We start from the raw sequence: 12,650 nt of genomic DNA, 5'->3' as shown, positions 1-12,650 counted from the left end.
ATCATTTTTACTTCTGTATTTGCAAGTGATCTTAACTTCTCCCTAAATATAAAGAAGTCTGTCACTATTGATAATCCAATTTAGCCCAGATGGTTGGCAACCAGCTATATTAAAGCAAAGATTTCTGTAGTAGGTTTAGAATTAAATAATGTGATGTAATGATTTCACCTGGCTGTGGAGAGCAGGGTCTTGATATATGCACACAATGGATCAGATTTTGTTCATATAATAGTCTCTTGACATTTCTCTTTCCCTTGAAAACAAAAGCCAAGCATGAGTCTCAAATTAATATTTCTCAACTTCCAAAAAGCTGCCAGGGCCAAGGTTGAGTGAGGAGCTTCCAACAGGGAGGCAAGACAAGATAACAACATTTTATGTCTGCCTCAAGGCTATATATTACAAATCCTGAAGTGTTAGGAACTAAGGATTCTTAAAAGCTGTGTCATTCTTAAGCTGAAGGAGCTAATTGGTTTCAACTTAGAATTCTGAAATCACTATTTCAATATTTGATGATATTTTTTTCTTAAATTAAGTAATGTATGTCCAGTGATTCTAATGATCCTTGTTTTGAGGAATTTATTAAGATTAAGGTGTCAAGGTTGCTGTATTTTTCCAGGTTTAAAGCTGAATTCCATTGTGTAGGTAAAAATGGAGTAACAGCGTGACTTCATCTAAGGCTTTGCTGACTTTGTGGTTTCTCCATCTGGGCAAAGGACATCTGTCTTCCAAGGTGGTCATCCAATGGCTTTGGCCTGCTAGCATTCAGTCAAACCAACTCCTGTGTTTGCTAATACAAGAACTACTCAATTTGTTTAGCAACATCTTCTCTACCTCAGTCCTGGAAAGAATGCAAAAACAATAGAGGGACTCCAATTTTTTTGGCTTTACCCAGTACTTATTTTCCAGTGGAGATTATTGAAAACGATAATTCTTTCTTGCTTCAGGAAAAACTGTCGAAGGATGAAAGAAAACAAAAGGAAGCACTGGACGATCTTCACGTGGTGGTAGATGAAGATTCGAGGAGCGAAAGTAGCAGTACAGATGAGAGAAAAGAGAAGACCAAATTGCTGCTAGAAAGATTGAAAGCTCTAGAGGTAAAAAAACAACCATTTCTACACATTTAAAGAAAAATAATAGTGTTCTGCTTTTATTGGCACTGGTTTTAAGTGATTATAAATCTTCCTTTCTCAGTTCTCTCAGACTGATAAAATTTTGTGTCTACCAGTGAGATTCCTTTCTCAATGGTGGACAAAAAGTGAAAATTCACAGCACTAAAAGAGTTTTGACCCACTGACTATGATTATATTGCCTTAAAAAGAGGACATAGGACAATAACTCACTTCCCACACATTTCAAAGCTCAAACTGGATTAGTTCCTAAAATTTCACACTCCTTGAGGCAAGGAATGTGAATACAATGACTAGTACAAAAACTATGAATGAAAAAATTCAGCTACTTCACACAGGTATGACTAAAAGCAGACAGGTAAGTGACTGATGTCAGAAAAGGGACACCTGGCAAAAGAGAAATCAACTAGGGAGTCACCCCCCCACACACACACACAAAGGGCCAGGAATCACCTCTTTCTCCACGGTTCTCATACTCTTGTCTTGTTTAAAGATAGTCATCTTAAAGGTTGAAAAGTCTTCCTTCTACAGGGAGACTGAGGTTTCTGTCTAACTGGACTCAACAATAGGAATGAATTGATCTTACACGTACTTCAATTGCTGGTCTTTATTTATGATTACAGTGAAAATTGTTCTTGGTTCATCTCGTTGTCAGAGACAACTTTGTGAAGGACATTCTATTTAATCAAGCTAAGAGGTATTTTAAAAATGTCTCTGGCAGCAAATGTTTCATAAACTTCAGAGCAAAAAAAGAAGTCATATATTTTTTTCCTTCCACAGGGATCTTTACACTTTGGACAACAACTCTTTTACACAGCATTACTTGGATGCAATAAATGATACGTTTAAATGCCATTAATCCCCATAATTTTAATTCACAAAATATTTTATTTTCTAAATTAATTTCCTTTAGTCAAAGTCATTGCTTATTTTCTAAAATTTCTTGTTCAAGGTTAACTCTTTCCTTGCTCTTATATCTCTCTATATTCAAGGATTCTGTTATAATTTTTTATTATATAAAATCTAAATATTTTTATTATATGTAATCCAATTTTCATATGCAACTTAATTTTATTTTTAGAAATATTTTTGCTATATAGAATTCTGTGCATAGGTTAAAAACTGTGGGAAAATAGAGATCTCATTTTGACAGACTGTGATTAGAGCTGGTCACAGACCTGCATGTGGATTTGTACTCTTCAGCAAAATGCTCCTTTGAAAGATTGCAGGGGAATTAACCGTAATGCATCGAAATTGCTTTGGCAAGATTTGATGTTGTACAGCAAGATTTTAGAAAAACAAAGAATATTTTCCACCAGTATATTTGAAATAACTGTATGTGAGTTCCCTGATCTCTTCGCCTCGGGTATGTAGAAAGTAGAGAATAATAACTTTTCAGGGTGCTAGAAGGCAGTCTTATTTTATTCCTACTCTCCAAACAGGCCTCAAGAACAGGTCTCAGAATCTACATCTAATATTATATCCTTGATTAATGTGACGATAACATTTAAAATATTAAATATAGTTTTTAAACTATTTAAAATATTTAACAATCTAGATTGTATCTGAGAAGCCCCTGACTTTGACAAGTAAATATTGTGCAGGTATTTCATACTTCAGCCTGGGGAAAGTCAAATCCCTTCTCCTCCCCCAAGGATTGTCCCCTCTTGTGGTCATTTCTGGGACTGAGTTCCTACTGACTTTCAACTTTTGATACTGTGTCTTCTCCCAGCATCAACCTTGTATGATACAGTACACTCTTTACTTGATTTCCCCAGAAATCCAACCCCACAAAGGATAGGGGTTCTGGGAGAATTATCTTCAGATAGCTCTATTTCTGCTTAATCTTTGGCTGAAGAACACTTTTCAATGGCCCCTTACTTCTCAGTTCCAAGCTCTCTGCCACAGAACTGGGCCAGCTCTTCCCCACCTGCTTCCCTTTCTCGCAGTTAAGTTCTCTAGTATTTGCAAAACACAGTTCTTTAGGCTTCCTCACTCTACTTCATGGGTTTGTTACATGCCATTCCTGGGCTCATCAAGGTATTTTTCTAAAAAGGACATTTACCTTCCTAAAGGTCAAAATCACATGCACACATACACACAGGCATTCTTTTCCATTTTAGCTGTTGTTTGCTCTGCCCGGTACCTTGCATTCAGCCATCTTAAGTTGTCAGGGAAGAAGGGATAGACCATTTTCCCTTGCATCCCTCGCTGCTTTCCATGGGCCTAAATTCTCATTTTTAAGGATCATAATATCTGCTGGAGAAACTATTTGGTGCATTCTATGTCTGTGTCATAGGGCCACATGGGTGATCTGCTGCCCTTTGTACGTTATCATTAACATTTCATTGCCCAAATGTGGTGTTTCCTATATTTTTTAAAGTTTGGGCTTTCAAGGCTGCTGTTTCAGGGACTGATTTCTTAACTCAGAAAGAAAACCTCACCATTCTGAACAGCACTGCTCTTCCACTGTTCTCTTCTATGAAAGAGAACCCTTTCCCTTTGCCTCTATGGATCTTGCCAGATTTGCCCTCCAGGATCTATTGACCTCATCTAGAGTCTTCCCTGTTCCCTGTTCAGAGCCTTTGCCTGGGGCCCTGGGTTTGCCTGGGGTATATATCTTGCAGTATATAATTTGCATTTCTCCAGGCCACATCTCTACAGCCCCAGATCCCATTCATGGGCCTCACAATTGACCCCAAATTAAGCTGGACATTCCCTTTGCTCACTCTCCCTCCTGCAGCCTCTCTAATCACTCCAGCCAGAGGAGTGAGACCACTTTCTGGGCCCTCAAATAAGTGCTGCTACCTTAACTACAGCCATAAGGTCAGATAAATTTGGTCCTTGTATGAATGACTTATTTTGTACAGAAAAACAAGGTAATTAAATATTTTAAGGCAAATAGCAAGTTTTTCTGCTCAATTATACCTTTCCATGGAAGTATGACAATTAAAGTGCTAAGTATAAGTATTTTGTTAATCAGTAATTCCTGTTTAAAATTAGGTAGTTTAAAATAGTCAAACCTGGCTGTACATCTCAATTATATATAGATCTGTAGTCAATAGATATATACTGAAGACTTTCTATGGGCCAAAAGCCGTTCTAGGCACTGGGTCAAATCAGTTTTTATGGTCCCTACCTCAGTGAACAGAGACAGGAAGCACATACTTAAATAAAATAACAAGCAAACAAATAGACAAATAAGTGCCTCTGAATAACACAAAAACAGATGGTGTCATAACCAAGAGTTATGAGATGGAAGTGGAAGAGACATTTACATGACTGAGAAGCCCTCTTCTATCAGGACACTTGTGTACAACATAAACAATAAAAAGGAGGCAGAAAGGGGACAATCTGGAAGACCAACAACCCAGGAAGAGGCAACTGCAAATGCAGCCTGCTTGGGTATCACTGGAGGGAGGGACTAATGGTAATAATAATGAATGTGTTGTCAAACTCTTGTATAGGGCTTATTATGTCCCAAGCACTGTTGTAGTTACTTTACATAGTCTTATTAATATATGGTATTTTAATCTTCATAATAACCCTGTAGAGTAGGATAGTTAGGACTATTATCACCATCATTTTACAGATGAGAAAATTGAGCCTCATAAAGGTTTATTTCTCTTAGCCAAGGTGACACAGTCAACAAGCAAGAGAGTAAGAATCTGTTCTCTAGCTTTATGACTCCACCATGCTATACTTTTAAGAAATGATCAAGTAAGAACAGATTTTAGAAGTAAAACCTATGCAAATTACATAGAATATAGGGAGAGTGAGAAATCAAGAATGACTTTCACATTTTGGACCTTAGCAACTGAGAATGAGGTTGTAATAGATTCTTGAGAAAAGCAAGTCTTGAAGGTGACTTAGGGAAACAACTGTATAGTCATCAGTTTGTTTTGTCTATGTTTAAATGCGAATTAAACATTCAAGCAATGATGTCCAGTAGGCTGGTGGATATACAAGGTTGAGTTCAGGTCTAGAGATATGGATTTGAGGGTCATCGGCATATAGATGACATTCTACATTTGGGACCAAATAAAGTCACATCAGATGCACATGTAAATGTGAACAAGAAGAGGGCAGAGGACAGAGCCCTTGGGTGGCCATCCATTAGGGTTCTTACAGCAAATGAGCCTGGGAAGGAGTAGCTGGTGAGGTAGCAGGAAAACAGCATATCAGAGAAGCTGAAAGAAAAGTGTTTCAAGGGTGACCTTAAAAGAATAAGATGAAGCACAGACTGTCACTGGCTCTGGTCTTGATAGTAAGCCATGATCTTCATAACAATAATTGATGGTTAGAGTGGGTCGGAAGGAAAAGATGTGGAGACATGTGCAGATGGCTCTCTTGAGAAGCTGTCCTCTAAAGGGGAGTGCATGAGGAGGGAGTCAAGCCAAAGGAGAGTCAGTGCAAGGCAAGCTCTTTTAAGACAGTGGGTATTGGGGCATGTAGGTGTACTGATGGGAATAACCCAGTGGGAAGGGCAAAATTGATGGTACAGAGAAGGGAATGTAAATGCAGGTATGATATCTTGAAGCAGGCAAGAGAGATGAAACCAGGCCAGAAACAGAGCTTTAAAAAATTCAGATACTTAAAATACAACTCAGAAAATTCCAACTCACTAAGTCTCTGAGGGAAACTAAGCATCTGTATTCGGATAAAACTTTAAAGGTGATTTAGATGCATAGCCAAGGCTTAGGACCACAGATTTGGTTTTGTCTTAGTCCATTTTTCATTACTACAACAAGACAGGGCTGTTTAACTTTTTAAAATAAAGAGGTTTATTTGGCTTAGAATTCCAGTGGCTAAAATCCCAAAATGCAGGGTACTAGCATCCAGGTGAAGGCCACTGTCTGTGTCACAGGTGATGAAGAGACAGAAAAGTAACCAGCCAAGTACAGGAAGGACCAAATGAGCAGAAAGGAAGCAGGAGACCAGAGAGGGGAAAGGCTCTCTGGAGACCTGCATTAAACCATTCATGAAGCCCTATAACCTAAATACCTTCCACTATGCCTTACCTCTTAAAGGTTCTACTACCTCAAAACTACCACACTGGGGACCATACTTCTGGCACATGACTCTCTGAGGGACAAAGTATGCAAGGTCTTAGGGTGATGTTTAAAACTCTTGACACAACAAGCTTTCATGAGTTTTAACCAACAATTAATCTAACAATCTTTTGTTATTATACTTAATCAAATTAAGAAATCATAAAATATTTTATTATTGTATACAATTTAGTAGCCTGTTCTTTCATGTAATGCATCAAAATTATTTCCCTCTGTTGTTCAATATCCCTTAAAATATGATGAAATAGTTATGTAGAAATTCATGGAATAGATACTGAGTACCAGCTATTTAATCCCCTTTATTGGCTACTTAGGTTGTTGACACTTTTTAACTATTACAATGTTGTTACAACACTGTATTATACCATCATGTTATAATGTGACATTAATATTATTGTAAGCTAACGTTAATAATTTATAACAATTGTATTAATAAGTATTAGCAACAATATTACATTTCAATGTTGTTATAAGTATCTTTGGTGTATACACACTTAGTCCCTAGGCTTCGGTAGCATTTTCTAAGAGTCTTCAAACATGTTCAGAAGTCCTTCCCAAATGTGTTCAATGCCAGAAAACTGTTGAGCCTGAGGTTAGCTTGTAATCAAAAATGTTTGGAAGTGGTTCCTTACTGCCTTTGATGGCTCCTCCGACATGGCCATGCATATACCCAGGTTGGTCAGAGCTCCTGACTCGTGAGAAGAAAAGCCTAATCTTTTAGCATTCCTGGTTGCCTTCCTCTCACTTTTATCCTATACTTTTCTAAGACAATGTTTAAAAAACTAGAAAGTTATAAAACAGCCCACTAGGGTAGTCTCAATAGAAATCCAGGATTGCTTCCTTCTCATCTTTAGGTTCTATGACAATTTGCTGAAAGATAACTCCAGACATCCCTTCTTGAGATAGCTGGTATATATCTTTCTACTGATTAATTTGCATCCACTGAGGGTCACCTAGCAACAACATTAAGGTAGGATTAGTTGCAAAAACTTCTGTTTGGGAAAAGAGCTTGAAAACAGGTAGGAAAATTTATGTTGTATGTCAGTATGTAACATTGTACTAGCAATTTTATGAATGTAAAAATAGTAAATAACCACCTTATGGAAAATTGGGACAATATAAGAAATAAATACACAGTAGTTATAGTCAACCCTCCACAACCACAGGTGCTACATCCATGGATTCAGCCAACTGAGGATTGATAGCTAAATAAACAAACAAATGAATAAATAAATAAGTAAAATTTCATTGGTACTGAACATGCACAAAATGTTTTCTTATGATTATTCCCCAAACAGTATAAGAACAATTTACATTGCATTCACATGGTATTGGATGAATGTCTGTGGGTTATATGCAAAATACTATGCCATTTTATAAGAGACTTAAACATCAATGGATTTTGGTATTCCCAAAGGGTCCTGGAATCATTCCCATTGGATACGGAGGGACAACTGTACATCAATCAAAAAATGGCTTGCTATTGACACTTTGGCATATTTCCAGCCTTTTATTGTTATTGTATTTAATAAAATTAAGAAATCATAAAATATTTTATTATTATAGACAATTTGTAGCTTGTTCTTGCATGTAATACATCAAAATTATTTCCCTCTGTTCAATATCCCTCAAAAATATGATGAAATAGTTATGTGGGAATTCATCAAATTGTTGCCGAGTACCAATTATTTAATCCCCTTCTATTGGCTACTTAGGTTGTTGACACTTTTTAACTATTATAATGTTGTTACAATGCTGTATTATACCATCGTGTTATAATGTGACATTAATATTATTGTAAATTAACATTAATAATTTATAACAATAGTATTAATATTACTTATATAATTAATAATATTAATAATAATATAAATTTTAATGTTGCTATAAGTATCTTGGTGTATAAGTGTTTATACCCATTTATTCTAACAGGGTATTTTAAGTGCACTATTCTTTTAATACAATTATGCAAGTAGGCAGTTAGATTTCTTATTTAAGAATCAGTGGCATTCCTAAATCAAGAATCCCAGAAATGATGTTGGTGAGGGGCACACAGTTATGGAAAGAGCACCCAGCCACACCCTTTAAGGAGCCACCATGTTACTCCAAATGGAAGGAAACAATTAAAGGACCACAGGTTGCTGAAACTATTTCAAAGATCTAAATTCTCAGGAAAACTTCACAATTCAGGCAATCCTGCTGGTACTCTGTAATCTTCCAGTTGCAAATCACAGAAATCCTACTTAAATTGACTTGAGCAAAAGGAAGAAGGCTTATGTAATGAGAAGCTCCAGGGAAGCAATGAAAGCAGGCAGTAGATGGTGTACAGCAGAAAGTTGTGGCCATCTCCCTGGCCTACTGTCCTCTGAACTGGGGTCCTTCTCAGCCAGGCTTTCTCCACATGATGGCTAAGATGGCATTGAGTCAGCCACACCAGGGAGAAAGGCCTTTCTCTTTCTTAGTAGTTCTCCCAAAGCATCTACACCTCAGAGAGGGGTCTCATTGGCTTGGCTTTGGTCATGTGGCCACTTCTTGGTCTTCACAGGCTGAAGCATCTCAATAAACAGTCCCATCAATTACATGATTAAGTGAAGTTCTTGTGTTTTAGTTATTTAGATGTCAGAACCCCTTTAATACTACCCAGAAAGATATGGTGCTGCTTGGACATTGTCTTTCTTAACATTTTTTGTTAGTTTTTCTTCTATAGTATATTTGCTTTCTTTTTCTCCTCCTCCTCCCTCTCACCATATCCCAATCTTCACATTTTCCCTTCTCCCTTAGGCCTGGGCTCCACCTAGATGCTGCAATTGCAAAGATCCACAGAGCATTTTTCTCTGCCCTTGAAATACACTGTAGGAATGAAGACACAAATACATTAATTAAAGTAATAAAAATAATGCACATTAAAAGTAAAAGAATTTTTTTCACTGTAGGAATGAAGACACAAATACATTAATTAAAGTAATAAAAATAATGTATATTATTGTAAATTAACATTAATAATTTATAACAATGGTATTAATAATATTACTTATATAATTAATAATATTACTTAATAATAATATAAATTAAAAGTGAAAGAATTTTTTTTTAAAGTGTGTGCAAGGGTCAGAGTAACACAAGGATAGAAGAAGGTAAGTAAATTCTTTTTTTAGAGAAACCAAGGAGATAAGAAGATGGCATATGAACTAAGTCTTTGAGACTTCATGCCAGTTTTCTAGGAAAATGGTAAGAGGACAGGAATAGGGAATCTCTTCCACAAAAGCAATGAAACCTGAAGCAACCAGAGAGGAAACAGATGTGGACTAGCCTAGGGACTTATGGCCAGAGATAATACTGATAGGCTTAGCCAGCCGTATGTGTGTGAATGCACAGAGGCTACCCATAATCCAACACAACATATTAGAGCTGAGTATGTTGAGTTTTAAAACTCCTGGCATCTAATCAAGCCTCTGATCTGGTTAGAGGCTTTTTAACCAATAGTTCCTGGAGTTTCCACAGTAAATGCTCTCATGCTGTAACTCCTCATGGTAAATGAGCCCATCTTGGTCAAAAAAACATGCCTAAAGAAACACACAAAGCAAGTGGTGGCATAAGCAGTGGAGCTGGGGAAAGAATATTTATGGTTTTCCAGCTCAGGCTACCACTAACTAAGGCAGTAACTCCTTTGGCAGGTAGAAAAATATATGCATTCCATAAATTAAAGTTGTACCAGTCACCTAAAGCCTTTGATCAGCACTCATTTTCATTTTGCCTATCTCTCACTATTGATGAGAGGGATCAGAACTTGTCTGCCAACAGTTTTCCAATAACAGGCAGCAGAAGAGTACTCCTACCTTGGGTTTTGTTAGCATCTCTACTGCTGTTTTACAGCAGCCCTTTTGGCCTTCCAATTCCTGGAAGCTTGTTCAATCAAGACATAACCTTTTATCAGTTACCACCAACTGCTGAGGGAAGTAAAAATCTTCTTAATGTGAGGCAGGCCAGGGTGTGAGTGGATCGATCTATGGCTGCATTGTGTTGCCAGAGCCAGATCTGGAGAGAAGTTTGTTATTAATACCTCAGCTATTAGAAATGCCAATATGTCAAGAATTAATCTGCATAAATATGTTTCTTTAGTAGGCTCAGATTTGTGTGGGAGCTTGTAAGAAAACCCCAGATCTTATAGAAGGCCAATGCATCAAGGATTAATCTCCACAAATATCCTAAGAGCTATCAAAGAAGAAAAATGGATCATAGGGCCAACATTAATTGTGCCCAGACATAATTAGAACAAAGTGTTGTTAATTGTGTGTTGGTTTAATGTGATGTAGCCATGGCCTAGTTTTTTTTCATGGAGTATATAAATTTTGATGTCAAAAACTGAAAGCTGGCTGGCTTGATTAATCAAAAGGCCTCAGTTTGCTTAGTTACAGCCAATTAGGCATTTTAATCCTTACTCTACAAAGTCTGATGAAGCCTAGTACATCATGAATATCATTGGAGAACAAAACTCCAAATCTTGGTTCTTTTTGTCTAGCAGGTGTCTCAGTTGTCCTAGAAGTGCCATTTCTGAGCAACTTACCGAGGTGTCATGAATTAAAATCACAGGAGCTGTGATTCAAACAGCAGTATGATTGATGAGCAGTCCAAGGTACAGAACAGCAGCATCCTGTTAATGTTCATAGTTTGCCAGGAGAAACTGTTACACAGCCTTGGGAAAAAAGCATAGGGAATGCAGAATGGGGTCCAGAAAGATGCCCTTATTATGTAGGTATTGACTTTCTATACTGGGTTGCCCTAAAAATGTGCAATGTTGTAGAAATCCACTTAATCTGATTTCTGATAGCAACCTTTGAGGACCAGCCAACTCTTTAGCACTCACATCAGCTCCCATTCTAGGGCCTCACTGCTAAGGGAGAGCGGAAACAGACCCTTTTACTTTACAACCAAAGCAGTGTGACTGAAGTACTGTAATGGACCAGGGAGGTTAAGATTTGGGTGTGGGAGAAGAGATTATAAACACAAACTGTCACGGTGTTGAAATCTCTACAGTATTAGTTCTGGCAATTACTCCTATTTCAGATCTATCTAAAATACATTTTTGTTTTTATTTGTGAGTTTAACTTTCTAAATGTAAATGTGCCCGGATGCTTGGTGGTATCCTGCTTTTCTAGTTGGAGCACGTTAGTCACAGTAGACACCAACCTCTCTTTCAATGCTCAGCGATCACTCATCCTCAGCTCACATAAGTGGAGGGGGCTCTTCCAGAAACCAAGTTCTACTGTTTGTTTTGAAAGGGCAGCATCTCAACCAAGAAATGTAAAGAAGAAACACTTTTCAGAACAGAGGAACATGAGCAGGGTACCCTGGAGTTTTCTCTCAAGGCAGAGCCTTTTGCTTTCCTTTGTGTTGATAGTCATAACTACAAGACCTTTTTGAGAAACACAAGAAATACCTCTTCCTGTGACATCATTGTTGCTGGGTTTTTTTGGTTTGGTTTTCTTTTATTTTTGCATTTTAGGTGTCCAGGGCCAAAATCAAATTGGTTTTGGTAATATCATAAAATACTCATAAATTTACTTAGAGGAGACTCCCTCCCATACAGAGTGGTAACTCATGGGAAGTCGTGCTGAAGATAATTCCAGATTAAACTGAGAAGCAACTGACTTCAGGCATGCAGCAGGATGTGCTAAGCTTTCATCCACAAGATAAAATGGCTCCTCAGAAATCCAAATTACCCCAAATCTTCTCACAGTCTTGGCTCATGAGTGAGACATAAGAAAGCAAACAGGCAACTCCTGCCCTCAAAGGCAGTGTCTAGGTATTTCCTGAGGTGAATGTAAATTCTTGAGAGCAGACCCCATGTATGGCATTGCTCCTACCCTCAGCAGCTGAAAACTTATCCCAAGGGACACATTGCAAGGGCATAGAGCTTCGTGGATCATCATAGAGAATCTAAACAATGCTCATTATCAGGGAATTATTATAACAGATTTGATAATCATGCTTTGAATCTAATAATGATATTATAACAATTAAATAATGTTGAAGCTTTGCTACTAGCCAAATGTATATTTGGTATATTCACTAGTAATACATTCCATTAGTAACAGAAAAATATAAAAAGATGCTTATCTGATGATCTTATATGGATTTCAAACTAGCTCATTCCCAAGTCCAAAGAAAGAAATTTTTCAGAAGTAGTTTTAGTAAAGTACAATCTAGGAGTAAATATGTAGTGAACAGATTAAAATTTTGTCTGTTTAAAAAAATTTCTTTATCCTGTACTTACCTGTTATAAAATGACCATTTTCAAAGAGCTAAAAAAAAGTCAGATGGCATCTGAAAAGTACACTCCTGAGTGAGTTGATCACTATTTCTAGGAACTGTTTGTTTTTCCTTTTCCTCGCTCCTCATTCTTGGGCACTTTTGAGATTCAGAGGTACCTGAGAGTCCTCATAATTAGTCA

At 37.2% G+C, this 12,650-nt stretch overlaps 1 protein-coding gene across 15 annotated transcripts in view; it reads left to right on the top strand.

Moving 5' to 3' along the window:
• Nckap5 (NCK associated protein 5) overlaps positions 1–12,650 on the top strand; it is a 927,122-nt gene that overhangs the window by 660,825 nt on the left and 253,647 nt on the right. For all 15 annotated transcript variants that reach the window (XM_074070604.1, XM_074070603.1, XM_074070605.1 and 12 more), the window contains one exon: positions 945–1,094. In XM_074070604.1, the coding sequence (XP_073926705.1) occupies positions 945–1,094 (150 nt within the window). The remainder of the gene's footprint in view (positions 1–944; positions 1,095–12,650) is intronic.

This window comes from Castor canadensis, chromosome 4 (assembly GCF_047511655.1).
Source record: "Castor canadensis chromosome 4, mCasCan1.hap1v2, whole genome shotgun sequence".
NCBI classification, from domain to species: domain Eukaryota; kingdom Metazoa; phylum Chordata; class Mammalia; order Rodentia; family Castoridae; genus Castor; species Castor canadensis.
This window is presented reverse-complemented; position numbering and strand designations above follow the sequence as displayed.